This window comes from Kryptolebias marmoratus, linkage group LG20, assembly GCF_001649575.2.
Source record: "Kryptolebias marmoratus isolate JLee-2015 linkage group LG20, ASM164957v2, whole genome shotgun sequence".
In the NCBI taxonomy this organism is placed as follows: Eukaryota; Metazoa; Chordata; class Actinopteri; order Cyprinodontiformes; family Rivulidae; genus Kryptolebias; species Kryptolebias marmoratus.
In genome coordinates, this window is record NC_051449.1 from 8726224 (window position 1) to 8747760 (window position 21537).

Below are 21537 nucleotides of genomic sequence, written 5' to 3' on the forward strand. Positions count from 1 at the left end.
AAGCCTTCTCATTTTACATTCATGGCAAACAGGCGCAATTAGAGGACAGGAGACCCTAATAAAGGTCCCCCAGCAATTCACACATATTTATTTCTGCATTTTAGAAGCTTCAAGCCAGGGAGTGAAATCCGGACAGGTTGTTATAGCTACGCAATCCACGGGGGTGCTGATGTCTATTTAAAAATCCCCAGGACCCTCCCTCTCTCCTTTAAACAACATTATATATCACACACACACACACACACACGCTTACACGTACACAGGCGCGCGCGCACGCACACACCCCAAACTAATGCGAGCAATTGTGAATGAAACCCATCTGAAAATGATCTGGTGTCTCTGGGTTGGAGCTGACTGACAACAGAAGGAACAGATCATCAGAGTTTCCCCCCTTTGGCAATACCTGCTGATTGGGTCCTAAAGAAAGAAAGAAGAAGAAGGAAAAAAAGGAGAGCTGCTTCTGACTTTTTAATATTTGGCTCCTGAGTTCTGCCACGACAACTCGAGACAGATNTGTTGGGGAGACAGAAACAAACCAAAACCAGCAGCTTATAAATCTATTTTTTGCGCGTTTTTTTTTTTTTCTGTGTGTGTGTGTGTGTTTTGTGCGCTGCTGAGCGCGCATGTTGGCGTCCTGCTGCAGAGGTCCTGCGAAACTTTAAGGATGATATACCTTGGATGTTTCCTGCTGCTCTGTGGGCTCACGCATGTCATGGCAAGTTATCCCATCTGGTGGTAAGTTTTATTTCCATTTTTTTGCCAACCCGGTCAACCTGTTGAAATGTTGAAGCATCAGATGAGCCTCCTCTGTCAGACTGAGCGCTTCTTATCGCTCCAGTTTGGTTTCTGTCACTTCTGCTTTTTTTAAAAAAAAGAGGTTCAGCTTCACTCTAACACAACAAGAGCTGTTATGTTTTGCTTTTAATGTGATTATTACAATTGGGTAAAGAAGATATGAACCAGGGCTGGAGCGCTGGCAGAAAGTGACCAGAATGTGCGCTTTTTTTCTGTTTGGATTTTTAAAGTTGATGTTAAGGCTGAGCTGTCATTTGCAGCGATCTTATTTAAACAGGAAATCATTTTCAGGGAACAGCAGGTGCAGACTGCGTGTTTATGTGGGCGCGCACTCGTCCACGAGTGGGTCAGTGTGGTGCATGTTCCGAGGGGGGCGTCAGTGTGGCCCTGGTTTCAGTCCTGATCAGCCAAATTCTGCTTCATTTCGATATCATTTCAGCAATAAACAGAAGAGGACAGTGCAATTTTAATTTCAACATGTCAGTTTTTTTTATTATTATTTTATAGAGGGAGGGGAATAAAAAGAGGAGTGAGTTTGCTGTGATTTGTGCCAACTTTCAAGTTTCATCAACTTCCAGACATCCATGAAAGACCATACCTGCATGGCATAGATGTTTCTTTGAATATTTATTTAAAAAGGAAGTTGATTTTGCTTCTTTTTTTTGCATTGATGACTGTAAAAAACATTATAGTGCTGGAGTCTAAAAAAAAATCTTTAAAAAATCCCACACTTTACTTTTTATGTAAGTGGGATCTGAAAGGGCTCCTACTCACATGTCATCTATCAGTCACATCAGCTCTCATACAGTAAAATCACAAAAGATGCCCACTTAATAATTAATTGTTCACTATTTGGCAATGCTTTAAAATTGGGTGGACCCTAATCGACTTCCCCTTATGGGTCCCCTGGTGGTGAGACTGATGAGAAACTAATTACATGCCCAGCTGGAAGGAAATCCTGATAAAATTGTGAGCCCACTGGTAGAGAGGTAGAGGAGAAAATAACCAAATCATTATTATTTTTTCAGCTTACAGTATGTGATATTTTGCATGTCCGTAAGCTTGAGTCACAATAACAAGCAAAGAAAATTCCCCTCTTCATAAGAGCGTCTTCTTTTTGTGTGGAGCCATGCGACAGGTTTCCATTCTGTCAGAAGTGAAAAAAAAGCATGCAGAACATCAGCCTGTGAGGGCTGATTGTGGAGTGTGTAAGTACAGAAGCAGCAGAGTGTCAGGTTGGCTGTCTCATTCCCGTCCAATACAAACAATCTGTGACTGCAAAAGTAGCACATGCAGTCACTTTTCGGTCCCTCACGTAATACTGATCCCTCTGTTTCTTTAAAGATCGCTGATGAATATTTGGGTTTCATGGCAACTCATCCCAACTCAAATAACACGGTTCCTTCTGGATTACGCTCAATGTGCCTGCATTGTCTCTCCGTTTGCAAACAGCATGCACACAGATATATCTGAATGCCATCGCTGCCGTGAAAAGCAGCCCTGGATGTTTTGCTGACAGAAAGCGGCTACGCCTTCTTTCAAGTGGCCACCAGACAAGCGTCGCTCCCCAGCCTCTGTGCCCACAGTAGTCTTTGGGGATACAGATCTGCACCGAGGACGGGTTCACGTCTGTCTTTTCTCAACCTGCCATGACACAGCCTGGCCACCCCGCCACCTCCTTGCCTAGTCCACCCCACCTTAGAAGATAAATACCTGGAGGTGAAAGCTTGCCGCACATTCCTTTTCCCAAACATACTCTCTTGATGTCAAAGTCAGCTCCAAGGCCTCAGGGCCCACGAGTAAAGTGGTAATTCTAAGGCACCTTGCTTGGGCTTGCTGAAATATGCATTAAACATGCACCGGTTACACTCAGATTAGAGGTGGTGGGGGAGTCTGTACGGAGACAAAATAAAAACTTTATGTCATATATGTTTTTTTTTTGTTTAAGGCAAACAATTTTCAGAACATTAACCTTAACATTTTATTCCACTGAAAGTCAGATTCTCTGTTGGACGGCTGCTCTCACAAGATAAATGGATTTTTCCAGAGGAATTAGGGAGATTAAAGTCAAGACCACACAATAAATACCTAAAATCCACACAACACATACAATACCAGTAGTTAGCTTTAAACGGTTGTTGGAGCTGGTATCCAACAACATCGTTCTTTATGCAACAACTTCTTTTAAAAAAAATCATAACTCATCCCTGGTGGGACATGCCCTGCCTCCTCTCATGGGCCATTTCCTAACACAGGACGAGATGGCAGTGGATTACTCAGCTCCACCGAGACAGAGTGCACTGACTCACGATGACTTTGTGTGAGATGATGGGTCATGACCTGGCAGGAAATCACACAAACTGGCCTTCGCACGTTTACTCAAAATGATGGATGATTAAACTGGAGACTCCTTCGTTCCTGGCAGCGCAAAACAATTTACAAATTAAGGTGGAGTTCGGTTGCTGATTCATTTACAGTTGCATGCAAATTTCATTTTTTATGCAAACTCCTCAGACGTTCTACATCTAATATCTTGGATGCTAAACAGGTTAAAACTTCTCACGATCGACCTCTGAGCAACTGTAACTTTTATTTTAATCGTCCCGTGGCCTTCTGCACAAACTGACCTGAAGTTACAGGGGCTTTTCTACCTCTCATCGTCTCTCTGTTTTTTGAGGGGTTTAGGAGCGTTAAGTTCAGTGTAACCCAAAAGTCCAGGTTCTGTAGGTTTCTGATGTGCTCCAGAGTGGATAAAATAACAAAGTTGCACAACAGGTCAATTTTTAGGAGTGTCCTTGTTTACCTATGTTTGCAACAGACAAATATGATTCCTTCTAGTGTGACTATCAGACTGGCAATGCTTGCTTAATCACTGGATGTCTCATTTGTTATTGACAACAGTGATCCACAAGTAAACAAGAGATTCTGCTGAAATTATCAAGAAGCGTTGATTTAACCGGCTCTTTTTTTTTTGAGGGGGGGCAAAACCAGGTCAGCTGACAGGAAGCTTGAAACCTGACCAAGAACTAAATACAAAGTTATTAAAAAAATAAATAAAATAAATTTGTCAGTTTAAGATAACTGAAATCAGAACTTGAATTTCAAGCTCAAGTTAAGGCAAAGTCCTCAGTGTCGAGTCATTTGTCCAACAAGATGGTATTTGATCTGTGAGGCTTAAGAAGAAAACATTGCCTGAAGGCGTTTGTCAGGAATCTGGTAATCTGGTGATTAGTTACTAGTTCTTGAACAACACAGAGCAGGTCAGCAGAAAGTGAGCTAAATGAGCTTCAGAACACTGATCCACCTGCTGTGGAGCTGTTATCAGACCCATATCACTCAGAGGAGGATGATCAGGCTTCAGTTTGGAGAAACTTCTCAGCAGGGAATCTGTCAAAAATAAAAGAAAACCTGCTATTAAACAACTTAGCTGCTCGATAGCACAAGTAAAATATTCAATTAACATGCATTCAAGTTTAAAGAGTCTAAAGACTGATTTTTGTAACTTATTTAAATTGAAAAACTTCATGTAAGTGATGTACCCGGAGTGTAATAAACATTTAATTCATACAAAGTAGAAAAATGTCTCCAAGAAAAAAAAGCAGATCTGAAAAAAAGCTATTGTTTTTTATTTAAGTACAAAAAGTTTAGGCTCTTAATGTGAAGATAATGAGACAAATAATGACAATGAGATCAGGGCTGTATCAAAAACCTTTTGTTCTGCTGTTTGGTGTCGGTCTTGCGCTGCAGGATGAGTTATGATGGAAACAAAACTGCTCAAAGGTTTCAGTCGGAGCCTTATTTTTATTGCATGAATCAAGACATTGTTTTATGATGTAGAAGCCAAACCCAGCAAAAATGTTTCTTTGAAAAGGCTCACACTGTGTTCAGCTGATGACCTATTTTTTAAAAAAAATTTAAATAATTGCTGTGTAGAAAAAGTTCTAATGGAGTGGACACAGAAAATAAAGACGGAGAGAATAATAAAGGCATAAAGACAGACAGATATAATCAGTGAACCAAGTTTGCACATGTTTCTTAGAACACCTTCCTCAAAGAGAGAGAGAAAAAAAATAAAGCTGAGTGGGAGGGGACTGTGTTAACCTTAATACACTCTCTGAAGTTTCATTGTAGGGTTTGCACTCTTATTACCCCTAAGCTGACGGCCCTGTTAAGTGTGCGGACAGTTAATAACAAGGTGTAGTTTTCCAAGTTGTCAGCTTAAGGTCTATGAAGACCTCTGGATGCATTGTGGACTTTCATCTTAAGCAGAAACAGTGGGGTGGCAGGGCTGCAATTTCAATACGCACAAAGGCCAGGTGTCTTCAGAGAGGGTGGTTGAAGGGATGAAGGATGCACGCCTAATGGTAGCATCTGATACAATAAATAAACACACACAATCAGATAAACTCAGACGTAACATTAAACTGTAGCTAGGAAACTTAACGTCCCTCTTGAGCGGTGTTCTATCAATAGATAAAGACACAGACAGATGAGAGGAGGACATATAATTATATAACAATCACTCTGACATTGTGACTTCCTCTCTACCCTCAGGTCACTAGCAGTGGGCCACCAGTACTCATCAATGGGCACTCAGCCTATCCTTTGTGGCAGCATACCCGGTCTGGTACCCAAGCAGCTGCGTTTCTGCCGGAACTACGTGGAGATCATGCCCAGCGTGGCTGAGGGGGTGAAGATCGGCATCCAAGAGTGCCAGCACCAGTTCAGGGGTCGACGCTGGAACTGCACCACTATCAGTGACAATTTGGCCATCTTTGGGCCGGTGTTAGACAAAGGTAACGTTACACAGCATGTGGATTCTGACTCACAGGCTGATGCGCAGCGCAATATTTGCTCAAAACTTAGCAAATTATCTGAGGCTTTTGGACATGAAATCTCAAACTCCCCTAAATTCTGGTATCCTGTTTCATTTTGGTAAACTCCGCTCAAAGCTGCTGTCTGTGTTCTCGGTTTTTTCCAAATAATTTGTAAAGTTAAATGGTTAGGCAAAACAAGTAACTACTCAAAGAGGCATTTGCAACAGAAATAGTTGCCTGTTAAAGATGTCACATGTTTTTAACTTATTCTACAATATTTCAGTTGGGCTTTCATTCTTAGAAGTAGCCAGATATATATTAAACTAAAAGCAAAAATGTAAAGATTAAAGAAACACTTTCCTTTAAAGCACCAAATAGGCATCATGACTTTATCTTCAACTAATCATTTTTCATGTGCAATCATGTAAAAGATTGCATAGAAGCTTTGATGATTGTGTTCAACCCCTGTGCCCTCAAATTAGTGTTTGAGTGTGTTATACGCTCCAAAAATGTTCTTACACGTCTTTGGTTTTCAAATTACTTACAAAACAAAAAAGGAGAAGGAAAAAAAAAGTGACTTATGGTGTCTCTGAGCCGATTAACTCTTTCATTAACTATTCTATATTCTCATTGTCTTATATTTGCAGTAGAAAAGCTGCATTCCCTGCGTGCATCATTCATTATGCTGATTCAAATCCTTGTTTAAATAGACTTGAGGCTGAATAAGCTCCGAGGGGCCTGTATGCATGAAATAATGTGCACAATTAGCTCAAGTCAAGGGTGTTGTGAGTTGCTGGAGTTTTCCTCAGAAGGGGATCCCCAGTGATTGTTGTATTTTCCTGAAAACTCCATCACACAAGATAAGGAACTCAATGCAGTACACAGTGAAGTTCTTCCAAAAGACATTTTCCCTTCATATCATGATTACTTTCTTGTATGTGTTTAATCATGAGTCAAGGCTTTAGAATTCCCCACACTCTAAGACACAATTTGATGAAACAAGCCCAAAACCTTAATTATTCAAAGCTCTTATATTGTTATGATTACATCGCTCACCACCTTGCATGCCAAATTTTTAAACAAAGATTTTGTGTTATAAGTGTAAGAATGTGGAGAACCCTCAGCTACTACCACACAAAACTTCACTCAATAGCTGTCAAATTGACAGAGTTATACAAGTTTTGTGTTTAAGTTGATTAGCTGTGACGGTCATCTTGAATTAAATGTTTTGAAAATTTAATTTATATCCATTCACTGGTTCAGGAAATGCTTTGCTGGCAGACAGACAACAAATACACAAACACACAGACACACTATTACATTATCATCCACCTACTCTGTGGCAGGTGATAATTAATTCTTAAAACCATTTTTTTCCCTTCTTTAACCAAAATAACTAGTTTTGCTTGTGTCTTCTTGTTCAATTTTTTGTTTCCAATTAACAACCAGTTTGCTGTTTATTACATCCAGGGTTACCAGTTCCGTTCTTTAGTTTTTGTACTAAGCTAACCACCCTAATAGTGAATATTTAATTTAATTATTTAATTAAGTTTTAATATTTATTTAAAGGGGTAGATGATTCATTGTAAGATTTCCTCTTCTGTGTTACTGCTGTCTGATTTCTGAAGTGAGCTTTAAAACTGATCCTGAGTGTTGCACATAGTAGCTGATGGTTGAAGATCTAAACTTGTTTACTGAAGATTGATGCAAATGAGGGGGCTTAGGGGTCACTTAGGGCAATTGCTTTTAATAAACTCTTGAGCCGGTTGATAGAAGAGACTTGAACTGAAGTAGGTGGCTAACGACAGGGGTTCTCAGTCCCAACCCCATTGTGGTGCGAAATGCCACCACATATTTCCCATTGCTTTCCCTCCCAGCCCTAAATTACAGGGGTACTGACTGAAAAGAGAAGGACGCTACTGGGCTTCAGTAAATCATTTTGATTGGATTAAGGTCACTCGGGCCCTTAATAATGTGAGAGGTCAAAGTGGCTGGATTAAGTGCTTTTGTCAGAGGCCAGGGAGAGTGGATCAGGATCTCACAGGCCTTTGATAAGGCTTATTAGAAGAGGGCTTCCATTTCATTGGATTTGATTGATGCTGGTGTTTGTCTGTGCAGCAGGGCCCATTGTCCCCATTTCTGTCTGTTTGTCTGTTATTTAGATTGTTGTGTTTTAGTTTCCTCTTGCCTTTTTTGCTAGTGCTAAAAAGGAAGGGTGCACACCTTTAGCTTACTCAAAGTTGGAACATCACTGCCACGTCATCTTCGTGAAAAACATTAAATGATTTTTCTTATGGAAATCAACTTTAGTCAACAGCACAAGCCCATGTTCAATGTGACCACACACAGACATCCATGAAGAGCAAAGCACCTCCTGCCCTTAAAACTGACTTTTTCATGCTTCCCCCCTGCAGATGTGCTCTAAACCTCAAAGTTTCTATCACTCGCCACACCCTAAATCACAAGCCCTGCCTGCAGGCTATGTCTGCGTCAGCACTCATTAATTTACATTAACTAAAGTGTCAAAACATGCACCGCTGGAATCTGCCTGTGATGAAAGGTAGCAGAAAGCTGCACAGGTGTTCCTAGTCCACACAGCGGATCCCAGAGCTGTTTCAACTTTCTTGTTATTTACAGAACATCTATCGTATGGGCTTATGCATGCTTTGGTTTGAGTCATATAACAGAAATAGTGAGTGCAAGTTTGCATTAACAAGTGGACGCCAACAGTGTCACTGCTGTAGCTTTGTTCTGTATATGCAAAATCAGATTGAAATTACTGAATTAAAATAAGATTTTCTCATTGTGTAATTCACAAGAAGACTTCAAAGTTTCAAACCGTGCTAACGCTGATTTATTTAACCTCTATTTCCTGTTGGTCGCAGCTTCACATGCCAGGAAATAAAACCTAAATCAACAAATTCCACTAAAGCTAACCAGGAAGACATCAGGAGATGTGGGTTACGACCTATGACCGCAGGATGAGAAAGTGTAACTACTTAGGATGAGCTAAAAGGTCTCAGCTTTACATGGGACGTATGTCTCATCATGCTGGGGGAGGGAAACTCGCGCATCAGTATATCATTAACTCTGGGCAAGAAAGAAAGAAGGGGTGTGGTAAATGGAGTTGATGGGGGGACCTTAGCCCCATTCCCCGCTGGGTGCTGCTCAGAGCACAATATCTCCTCAACCATGAGATTAAGCAGGAGAAAAAGTGCTTTTCCCCATTCACACGCCCTTTAGATTGTTTTATTAAAGCATGTGAATAGGGATTTCCCTGTCTGCGACAAGCGGGGTCCAGCCAATGCATAGTTCTCTGTTGCTATGACTTAACTTGGTCCCCACTAATCACTAGCCAGGGCAAATTTCATATAAAATATCTGGGTCCATTGTGGGACTAACACAGCGTGACTGTGACAGCACAATAGGGGATTCAACCCCCCAGCAGGTTGCAGGGACCACTTGGCCTGCCCGGATCTGGCAAAGTTTGGTGGAAAAGCATTGTCTGACGAGAAGTGTCTCTAAATTGGTCGTAAAACAAAAACAAGGGTTGAACTAAAGTGAAAGGTGGGACTTCCAGGTGAACTAAACCCTAATACGTGTGCATGTACACTCAAATGTTAATACAAAGACAAATACGCCTAATTTAAAAACCTGATTGTTGACATTTTGATCATCCAATCACTTTTTGTTTTAACTGCAAATAACTAGATGTAGGCCCCATTTTAAAACATGTTTTGAGTTTACTCAAAACTGTGTTAAGCTGAGTAACATGTACCATCTGACTCATGTACCATAATATACAATTGTTTAAAATAGTTTAGTCCAAGTTAAAGAAAGAAAAAAAGAGTTCATGAACTCAAAGCTGGCAGCTGGTTCAAAAAGTGATATATCTGCACTGTCAATAAGAGTTGCTCTTGTGTAACAGCATCAGCTCTTGGCTTTAGACACAGAATCAACAGTACCTATCAGCAATGGTCTTTGCATTAAATCTACCAAAATTATGTCATCTCTTTTAATCAGGTCTTTTTGCATTTTCATAGAAATTAGGAACCTTTCTTCAAAAATCACACAAAATATGTGACTTTGAACATCTCCTTGTAGGATCTTTTTATTAGCCTCCCTCATCCCTCCTCTATCCTGCAGTACACAGCTTTTGAAACTGCAGTCAATGATTTCCTAAAGCAACACTTGTAGCTCAAAAATTGACAGTAAAAAGCTTCTTTTGTGTCAGCTTTCTCATGGTATATGCAAGTTTTGGTCTTTGACTATATTCATTTGCAGAGAAAATCAAACCCTATCAAATGAGATGAACTGTGTCGGATTCAGATTGTGATATTCAAAGAGGGAAAGCAGATGTTTAGATTTATTATGAACGTTAGTAACCTTGTTTGCATGCAGTGGGGGTATGAAATGGGTGGTGGAGGATGCCATTAGACCTTTTTCTCTTGCATCAGTTTTTTAATGCCCTTTAGTCCTCAAACTGGTTAGAACCTGCTGTAAGGGAGGAGCTCCTGCTCCCGTCAGCTTTATACACCTATTTTCTTTCTTTTCCTTTTTTTTCTTTTAGGCACTGCTTCTCTCACAAACTCCTACACATGGGCATACACCAAGTTAAATCTTCCTTCTGAGCCTTGATCATCTCTGTATATCTCTCCACTCAATGTGTTTTTTGTTTTATATTTACACATGGTGTTTTTTGGCTGCCTTCTATTTGTCTTTTCCTGGCATTGTGCAAGACAGCATAAGCACATACAACCATGATGCAAGGGAATCCAGTTAAAGCAGCTGACAACAAACAAGAAAAATCTTTCCTTTCATATGTGCATACATGTCTTCTTTCAGACTGACTACATATCTGGTCACTAATGATGTATCTCCATGTGCATTGTCCCCTCAGTGTGAGGCTGTTTCCTAACCTTTCAAAAGCTTAATTGAGTCTCTTAATTATAGGCCTGTCAGGTCTGTCTTTTCCTCTCATCTCTGTGGAAGATCCTGATCCCTCTGACTCATCAGTTAGCTATGACAAACAGAGACATACAGGCCTTGCTGGCCTTATTTACAGACAGGACGATTGATGTGAAGGTTAAATGAACCAACATACCAATATACTTTGGTGTACACAAAATAAACTCATGAGCCCAACAATAATATGTGACAATGAACTAGTATAGTTAGCTAATTTAATGACATTAGAAACAACAAAATACAAGAATACATTAAGAGGCAGTGCCCTACAATTACTTAACCAATTAGAGTTTTTCAGTGGTTGAAGTTGATGCTAATCTTTAGAGATCAGGGTAGTTAATGGCTGATTTATGAAGCTGCTTTATTTGTTTGTTTTAGGCTCATAAATATAATAATTTAACTTATATACACATTACAGTTTAGGAGCTTGAACAACAAGTACACCTTTTTTGCAAAATAATTCTGAATTTGATATAAACACAAAGACAAGTTCCTCTTCACAGGATAATCTTGTCATTTTCAGATGCGCCAATTAAAACAGCCATATCCTAGAACCATGTATGCTTACAGAAGTGAAGCCAGCCAGAATTGCAAAACCAGTAAGTGACGGCAGATCCATTAGAACGGAGCACAGCTTGTGTTATCCGTCACTTTACATGTACTTGCCAAATAAGTTCTTTGAATACCTACCTTTCAGGCTCAGAGGCCAAGTAGTGACAGGTTGACTTTAGCCCTCCATGCTGCTTTGGTCATTACATAAATCAGACAACATAGGACAAAGACAACTTAGTCCCAGCTTAAAAATAATTTGTGAAATGGGCAAAAAATTGCCAGTGATTTTGAAGTTTGATGAGCACCAGAGCACATTCTCATTTGTTTATTGAGGACTCTTTTTTTGCCCTTTTCATAAATCCCTTCAAGACATGCTTGAGATGCATTTTTGCTGTCTCCTTTGGAGGTCTCTCAGTGTTGTGCTTAAAACAGTTCCCTTGCTTTGAAACACACATACTGACAAAAAAAAAAAAAAAAAAACCTGATTAACAATGTGTAGCATTAAATGTGACATCACTGTTCTGTCCTCCCAATTTTAATCAACTTAGTATGTTCAGATGGTTGCAGTGCTGATTATTTTAAAAACTCTTCTCATTCATTGAATCAATGGGTCTACCTCTGCCTACAGTGTTTTCCTGCTGAATGTCTTTTTCTAATCATAAACAAATCACTGTGATTGTCCTTCCAGCCACTCGAGAGTCAGCTTTTGTTCATGCTATTGCCTCAGCGGGAGTTGCCTTCGCTGTGACCCGTGCTTGTGCTGATGGTTCAGCCACCATCTGTGGATGTGACACACGGCATAAGGGCCCCCCCGGTGAGGGCTGGAAGTGGGGTGGCTGCAGCGAGGATGTCGAATTTGGAAGCATGGTGTCCCGGGAGTTTGCGGATGCAAGAGAGAATCGGCCAGATGCACGTTCGGCAATGAACCGCCATAACAACGAGGCAGGAAGAATGGTTAGTTTTCTTGAGAATAATTTGATTAATTGTGTTGTGACAATAGGTCTACTCTCAAATGTTTGAGTAACATTTTCTTTTACAAATCAACAGTCTCTCAACGCCAACATGTTTCTGAAGTGCAAGTGCCACGGTCTCTCAGGGAGCTGTGAAGTCAAGACATGCTGGTGGTCTCAGCATGACTTTCGAGTTATAGGTGACTACATGAAGGATAAGTATGACAGCGCTTCAGAGATGGTGGTGGAGAAACACAAGGAGTCCCGAGGTTGGGTGGAGACGCTGAGACCCAAGTACAACTACTTCAAACCCCCCACAGAGCGCGATCTGGTTTATTATGAAAGCTCACCGAATTTCTGTGATCCCAATCCTGAGACTGGTTCCTTTGGTACTCGGGATCGCATCTGCAACCTGACGTCCCATGGCATAGATGGGTGTGACCTGCTGTGCTGTGGCCGAGGCCACAACACCCGGACTGAGAAGAGAAAAGAGAAGTGTCACTGTATTTTCCACTGGTGCTGCTACGTCAGCTGTCAGGAGTGTGTGAGAGTCTACGATGTGCACACCTGCAAATAGAGATGTGGAGGTTCTCGGCTCTTCTCATCAGAGGACATCAGAAAGCAGAAGAACAAATACAGGTTTTTAACTATGAAACGTGTGCATAGTCGGACCTGTCTGTAAACACGCACAGCTTTGTGTTCTGTACTGGGATGCTACAAAGGGGCCACTCGCCGCCTAAATCAACTGAAACAGTTGGAACGGATATCTGGAAGCATCATTCATGAACTGTGACTGACATTGGTGATGAGCAACGATGGGATGGAGAACTCTTGGCAAAAAAACAAACACCATATTGGTGTTGTCTTTCTGTGTCTTTTGTAGTTCAAATAAAAACAGCACTGCTGTTGTGCTCAAGTCTGTGGAGGAAACAAGGAAAACGACGTTGAGCTGAAAATGAACATTTGTAATCTTTGTTCAGTTTTGCCACAAAAAGATTCCGAAGCAACATACATGATCAGACACTCAACAGCATGCATTTGACTTCTTGATGTTATTAGTATGTTTTTTTTGCCTCTCTGAGAACTAACATGAGCATTGTGTGATTGAGTTTTATAGTGTTATTGATCTTTGGGTAAGAATGCACTTGCACCTGAGTGAATGTAGTTATTTGCTGTAATGTGTTTACATATTCTTACAATCTTAAGCTAACAAGTTAATATCGCCTTTAAATGACTAACTTTATTCAAAGAAGCCACATGAACCATGTATGCTGAACAACAAAACATGAATACACAGTGTGTCCATTTCCCCAATCACCTGAAAATACCTAAAACGTTTTTAATATTAAAAGCAATGACACAACATTGAGATTTATGACCAAAGAAGAGAAATGAGAAGTGTCCATAAGTCTGCGAGGTCAGCACTTCATTTGTGTCTTGCTGAAAAATATGAAGCACGTTCTTCTTGTTTTAGACAGTATTATCATGAGACTTGGTGTGGGGAAAACTGTTATTTATAAAAGGGATTTTCACTCCTTTTAGTTGCTTACTCTAGACATACATGGGTACTGTCTGCTAAGATAAGTCAAAAATAGCAAAAAGGTACATAAAAGTGTGTCACATACGTTCTGTTTTATGCAGTTTAATTTGCAGTTGCAGTAAAATGATGACCAAAACCTGCGAATAGAATGATTCTGAGCTGTGGCTTCCTCTTTCCCAAAACTAAACAAAGAGCAGCATCACTGAAGCTATTAATACTTCCCTTATTTCAATGCTGCTAAAATATTATGTGTATCTGTTTAGGTCCTCACATAGAGTACGCCTTTGTCTGTATATGTATATTTTTTTGCATGTGTTGATTCTTTCTGTGAAAGACATTTGTTAAATGTAGTTTGATAAAAATGTGAAGTTTGACAAATTCTTGCATAAAGTAATTTCCATTTAACCAAATAGGATAAAATAGAGGTTGACGTGTTTTTTTTTTTTGTTGTTGTTGTTCTGTTTTGTTTGTTTTTTCATTTCATTATGCTAAATATTGAGACAATACAGTGGCCTAGATGGACAAAACACAACAAGACTGGGCAATATTGAACAAAAAGGGGGAGTTAGTTCAACAAAAACAAAATACAAGGCTGTAAAGAATTTAGATTTTGTATGTGGGACATTTTTAGATAACAAAACAAAGGATTTTTGTTTTCCATGTGTTTTATGACATTTAGTTTATTTCTGTTTTAGTTATTTTTTTTAATTTGTGGTCTTATTTAGTTGTGTTTTGTATACAAAATATACTGCTGTTTTTGTTATATTGTTGAGGTAGCTGAAAAGCTTTGTGTGTTTTTAGTTTTATTGCTCAGTTTTGTCCAATCTTGTTGTGCTTTTGCACCTCAGGGCATCCATAGGGCAAAATATTATTCATGCATTTTTTTCCTAATTTGAGAAGAACTACTGAAAAATATTTATTTTTTTAAAGATCTATTAAATGCAAAGGCAGACAGATACATGATGTTTATTATTTCACTGATAGGTTCAGCTGTGGAGGGCTGTGTAAAGTTTACAGCCAGTGAAATGCTACTGTATGTCTCAGACATTTAGGTCTCACTGCCCACCCATGATAACAGGTCTGAAAATATTAATAAACAACTACAACCAGTTTCACTTTTAAGTCATCTTTACTGAACAACACAGCATCAGTGCAGGATCTGTTATAGCATTGATTTACTTTATATGTGAGTGACTGCTTGTGTGGACAATGTGGTTCTTTTCTAATTTTTTTAAAGTCTTTAAATCCAAAGTTTTGTACAAACTACTTCTCAAATTTTATGACTTTCTAAAATTTGATGTTTTTTTATAATTATTTATTTTATGTCATGTAAATATTAGTGAGTAAAAGTATATATTTGCAGAAATATCTTTTTTTTTTGAAGCAGTGTTGTGACTTGTCACTCTGTAGCCTTTTTACCTCATCTCTTTGTTTTCACTGACAGATTTTGTTCATCCTACTGCCTGTAATAGATTTCTAAAAGCTAACTCTGTAACATAAAAATAAAACAAACAAACCAAACTTTATGACTTGTGCTTTTAATAGTGAATCATGTCAGACAAAGAGTCAAAGAGTACATGAAAGGAGTTGGACTTGCCCAGTTCAATCATAAATTACAAATAGTAGGATGTCATCACACTTCTGAATAAATGTTACAATCTTTCTACCACAAAATTAACATCAATATAAAGGTTGGCATAATATTGTTTGTGTAAACTGTTGTGATAATTCGAAGACTGGAGTTGTCTTAAAAAGGCAAAACAGGTTTTGAAACAGGTATTATTTACATATCAACATGGTCTAAAGAAACACACTAGCTGTCAGCTTCTTGATCCTATTAGACTTAAACTCTGCTTTTTTCCAAGCTAAGGCTGTTCAAAGAGCTATCTACAACAGGGAAGAAATTAACTGTTCATAACCTTTTCATCTAACTTTAACAAACTGTGTGCCTGCACCACATAAAGCAGTGTCAGGTCATGGTCAATTCATACCATATATAGAACATTTCTAGAACAAAAGAATGTTTTTTTTTTTTAAATCACATTTATCAAAACTTATGCATCTTGTCAAATATCCAACTGCACAAATAATGTACAAGGCAAGGAGACATACAAAAAAAAGGTAAGATCAGGAAAAATTTGATCTCTCGGAAGAGCTTTATCCTTTTCTGCTTGACTTGGATGGAACTTCACCTCACTACCATCTTGAGGAATAAAGTGGTATTAAGCAAGTATTTGCCAAAGCTAGCTTGCTTGCACACAAACTTCAGCGATTTAAGCAAGACATTAAAGAGAAACTTTTGACAAAATGCCTCAGCTGTTATTTTGGATTATCAAAATTGCCTTTTTTCCACAAAAAAAACTACCTCAACTTACAGATATGTCTTTACACAAAACGGAAAGTTTCATTGGTATGAGCTATGAGTTAAAAGAAGGAAACAATGACTGGACTAATAATTTCAATCCTCTGAGAGACAGAGGAGCCAGCTGTGTTTTTTGAAGACAATATTAACAGAAAAATCTTAGCAAAGAGAATTTAGAAAAAGATGGCGCTTTGTTGAAGAGAAAGACCTGATCTCAGGATAGATTAGGGCCTGGGTGTGAATAGAGCCCACCAGTGGTTCAGCTCAGCCGCTGGACCCCTGATAGTCTCTGAGTCCTGCAACAATGTCACCACCAGAGGCCAGGTCTCACTGCTATCTAACCCCATTATCGCACAGAACGATTGATACGCGTCCCGCCCCTCCAGAGTGGAAGCACCACAAAAGTGATACCCTTCTGTTCTCCTTCATGTGGACTCATTAGTCTGCCCACCCCCACATCAAATATGTTTAAAGCTGTCTGCCGTAGTTTATCCTATGAGTAGAGCTTCTTACTTGGGTGGACTTAAGCTCCCGCACATTCAAAGACAACCCGAAAACTTGGTGTGTACAAACTGCTCAGAGCCAACCAGGTTTGGTTGAGTGGCGGGGACGGTGACAGCAGCTTGACCGTTGACATTTTTCACACCATCTGAAAGGGTGAAAACAAGTACAAAACATGAAACAGGTCACAGGACGGACACAAACTCCAGCCCTGCAGCAATGCTGTGTTTTGCTGAAGGAAGTGGGCCCTTCCCTTCAGCTAGACCCTCCTGCTGCAGCTTTTGTCACCCACGTGAGACGAGCATAGTTAGCAGATAGTTGCCAGAGGAGGCTGCGGCGACTCTGCTGGGAGAAGGGGTGTCCTGACTGTGAGAACTTTGACGCGACCAGGCTGCAAGTGGCACAACCCAATAACCATATAAATGGGAAACAATAGCCTCAATCGCAATCAGTTTCTTTTATTATTTTATTTCTTGAGTTTAACACCTACACTCACTAGAGACCTCTGCATGCATTTCAAAAAAATCCACCTGTCGCAGGACAAACTACAGCAATTTATGTACTGTGAGGTGGTGCCACACTCACATGACACAATGCAAATAGTCCCACTGAAGTCACACGCTGGTTACAGTCCGCGTCTGTTTCTCTCTGAATCCTTTTGAAGTCCCAACAAGAACATCACAGGGATCAAAATACACAGGTTGAAATGATGACTGATAGATTATGAGCTTAATTAAATACCAGCGGCAACAAGTTTAAAGACAAATTTCAATCAAAAAAAGATAAAATATCTGAAAAATCTACATCTCAACCTCTTTTTTTGTAATTCTGACTGCAGCATAAAAGAATGTGATTCTCAAAGCTCTTTTTTTGTAGGTCGTACCCTCCAAAGGTGACGGGACAAAACCGAACCACAGAGACGAGTGCAGTGTGTGGGCACTTCATTATGTAACTGACTTTGAAGCCGGTCCTTTGATGTCAATGCGTTCTTCTGTCTAAAGTCAGATCACTCCTGTTGGTTTCAAAGCATCTCTTTAACTCTGAACACTCCACTGAATCCAGATGTAGAATATGATTAATGGACACTGACTTTAAAAGCAGAAGTCACTGGTTTAACATTTTATTATTCCACCAAATTGTGAAGCAGTAATGTTAGTTTCGTATTTCTATAACCTAAAAGTGATCATATTTCACATTTTAACATCCCTCACACTTCATCTAACTTATCTAACTTCATCTTTACCTCTAAGTTTCACAAAGTGTTGTAAATCACACAATTTGAACAATTTTTGACACTTTTGGATTGACTTTATCTTCATTAGACAACTAAAAAACAATAGCACCAATAAAATCTTTTTTGTCTTTGCATCAGAACATCTGCAGCAATCAAAGCAGAGCATTTTCTCTTTTACGCCCTGAAGCGTGGAACGTGTTGTGAATGAGGATAAATGGTTATCTGAAAGATTTCTAAAGAGACGAACCATCGGGAGTAGAGATGTGACACCTGTAAAGCAGCCTTATCCTCTTTTGAAGTGCCTGATTGTATTGTTGAGGCCAACAAAGGAATTTTGCCACCTCTGTACTTACAAGAGAGCATTAGTCAAGCTGTGGCGATAACAAAGGGGCATGGGGGGGGGGTTGGTATGGGAGGCATACTAATGCGCCTGACGCTCTACAGGTGTGTGCAGTTGAAAGCGATGCTGATTTTTCAGTTTCGTTTGTCAGAGGAACTCTATATGCTGCTGTAAGATGTGGTCTGGTATTGCGATGCTGATGATGAGCCGAGGCTGGAAGGTTGATATGGGGTCATCCCCCAGATCAATGTAGGCTGCAGAGAGGAGGAGGGGGAGGCAGATATGATCACCCACCAGTCACCTTTCACCTCTCCGTAGCAATGAGTGATTCAGCAGGAAGGAGCAGAAACACAGTTTAATCCGCATTTGTGGCCATCTCACCCATGTTGTTTTTTTGGGGGGTTTGGTTTATTTTTGACAGGCCTCAGTCTCTCCTAGGCCCAGAATATGATTGTGCTTTGACCTTCAGTCATAATTTTAACAGTTTGGAAGTGTGTAAAAAATAAAATGAAAATTTAAAGAAACTTGTTGAGGTCACAAATACATTTTGAAATAAATAAACAAAATCCAAATTGACAAAAAATTAGGAGAAGCTTTAGAAAATTAATTTAAAATTCTGCTATTGTAATCAATTCTCTTATTATATTGTATGATAAAAGAAAATACTACCAAGGCTATATTTAGTACTGTAGGACACTTCTGTTTTCTGAAAGAAGGGGGAAAACAAAGAGCTCTAGTTTTAAAAATCTAATTTTTTTTGTTCACACAAATGAATGATAGTCATACCGCATGTATTAAAAATATTCTCATACATTTGCTGCAATCTAAAGCTTGAATTTAACATCTTGACTCAGAAAACTACGAGTAGTATTTAGGTTTAAAAATCTGAAACATGCAGGTGGCATCAAACTCAAAAAGAGCACCCCTCCCAATACATTTATTGAAAAAACATTATTCTCTGCTCATCTTCCAGCTGTAAATAGTAGAATCAGGTTTGTATAATTTTAGAATTTTGTTCCTGTGAACTGAACTATCTAAAAGAACAGCACAAGAACAGCTGAAGCTTCTCATGAATAAGCAGTTGAAAATAATGACTCAAATGTAGTACACAAAGTGCTGGAGGCATGTAGATGAAGCAATCAAATAATTTAATTAAATAAAATATGCATAAAACAAATTATAAACATGCAACATGATACGACATGAACAGAAATTATCTAATATGACAAAACTTTTTTCATTGTGTTATTTTTTTTTTCAGAATAGGTTTTTAGCTGTTGTGGGAAGAATTAATGTTCTCATGTGAATTATTTAACACAAAACCAACAAATGCTTAGAAATTCATTGTATTTGCATTTCCTGTCTGCGTTCCCTGCATATCCCCCCATAGATTAACTATCAAATGACTAGGAACACATTATTTGATTATTTAGATCCTTTGTGTCCTATAAGTTGTGTTTTGCTTCTCCAGTTTATCATCCCAAGACAATCCCCAGTATGTCCAAATCGGTCTGCGTCACCGTGGACATGTCCTGAGTCAGTGAGATCGTGTATATCAATTACAAGGTGACTAGCAGGGGAGAGGAGAGGGGTTATCATAAGCAGGGACTGGCGCTGGCCTCTGGTAGTTCCAGTAATTACCTCACAAAGGGTGGTGCTTGCCTTCCCACTGCTTTTCCCACACTGCACTGCAGGCTCAGAATTCCTGTCGGCCCCAGACCTGCAATCTCCTTGGTTTTAGACAGCAAATTACTGACAAGTCCCATTCTTCACAGCACTGTAATTGCTTTTTAGTGCTGTTTTTATTGAGGCAACCCTAACCCCCTTGTCCTTCCCTCAATAAAGCCAAGTGAGTGAGGGGGGCTGAGGGGTTAATATAGATGACATTAGCCTCTAATTGGAAGGTCTCGAACCTCCAGGAAGTTTCATATATCTCTAGTCATTTTTTCAAATGTTTGTTGGCTACATATATTTATGTATTCGAGTCATTTTTTTGAACATGATTTTAAAAAATTCACATTTGCCCAAAAGACTGATATTAAGGCTCTCACAGCCCATACAAAAAGAGGCACCAAGAACTTTGGCTACCTTGTGACTTAAATCACATTGTGTTGTCTTTCCCACCCCTATGTATTATTCCCTCAATCTATTACTTTGTGGAAATAAATAGTCTCAATGTCAATACAAGCTCCAAGCAGAGAAAACATCTCATTATGGGACTTAAGAAGATCCATAGCATTCCTGGCTCTGTCAAGCTGTTCTTCTTTTTCTCAGTATAGTTACTTTTCTTCACTAAGAGGACAAATTCTCAACGTTCCAGTGCCGGAGAACCAAACAGCTGCCATTTGAAATGAGCAAAAGCGAAGGAATGGAAAATGGCAGAGGGATTAGAGGATCTAACCAGGATAAAGGGATAGGAGATTCTCGGTGTGATCCAGTTTAGTTTGAAAGATGGAGGGTCTTAACAAGGATTTAAGACTTCAGAATGCATTGTGCCATTGTTTCCATCTTGTGCAGATTCAGCTCGATTGTTTGCCATTTTGTGGTCCTTAACAAGCACAGAATTCAACACATCTTTACATGCAAGTGAACACAAAATGTACACTTACTTTGATAGATCTTGCTACTTATGACATGCTTCAATTGTATATCAATTTTTCCGTTTGCTGTGTGTCTCAATATTTGTTCTGGAAGCGGAGACAGTTGTAAACTGCAGTGACACCAAAGAATTCAAAGCAGATATAAATCATTTAAGTTTAAATTTTAAAAACTTGCTCCGCTTTTATCCTGCTCTCTGTCGATGCATCAAACGCAACTGCATCCCGACTTGGCAAAGCAGCAACATGCCTCGAGGCAACAACTTGCAGTTGACTCGGGCAGCAGTCTAATTTGCCTGTGCCCTCGTGCGTCCATCTCACTGTCAGTCTGAGCAGGTTGACACCTCTGACCCTGTCAAGAGTGTCAAATAGCTTGTCAGAGGCCTTCAGTAAAGTACAATGACAAGCCCTCTAATGCATTACAACACGAGTGCCAGAGAGAAATGAGAGACCGTATCTTTCCAGCCTCAAGGCAGACAGGTGCGCCATTGAATGAGACACACACGCCAAACACACAAACAAACACACACACAAAAATGCAAACACACACACTTGCAAAAGCACATTATTAAAACTATGCCGAACTGATTGTTCATTTATTACTTGGACATGTAAAATAAATGAAAATAAAAGAGAATGTATTCTTTTTCAGAAATGTCATGTTTACTCTGATTGCACAGTGCAGTGTCTGTGCGGCAGTGTTCAAAATGTCTATAAATGCATTTTTCAGGCAGGTAAGGATTATCTTCAAGGGGTTTACATGACTGTGGCAGATCTGTTGTCAGTAGCAATAAAAAACACTACTTGGACAAGCTTGGGAGCGTGTTAGGTCTGTCACTGTGAGGCCTCTCAGAAGGGCCCAAGGGGCTGCTCAAAATCAG

The 21537-nt window shown here is 39.5% G+C and overlaps 1 protein-coding gene across 1 annotated transcript; it reads left to right on the forward strand.

Moving 5' to 3' along the window:
* Window positions 1-555: 555 nt before the first annotated feature.
* Window positions 556-14756, forward strand: wnt3a (wingless-type MMTV integration site family, member 3A). The gene is made up of 4 exons (XM_017425925.3): window positions 556-735; window positions 5350-5591; window positions 11821-12086; window positions 12180-14756. The coding sequence occupies exons 1-4, from the start codon at window positions 665-667 to the stop codon at window positions 12657-12659; spliced, it is 1059 nt and encodes a 352-aa protein (XP_017281414.1). The 5' UTR covers window positions 556-664; the 3' UTR covers window positions 12660-14756.
* The last annotated feature ends 6781 nt before the right edge of the window (window positions 14757-21537 follow it).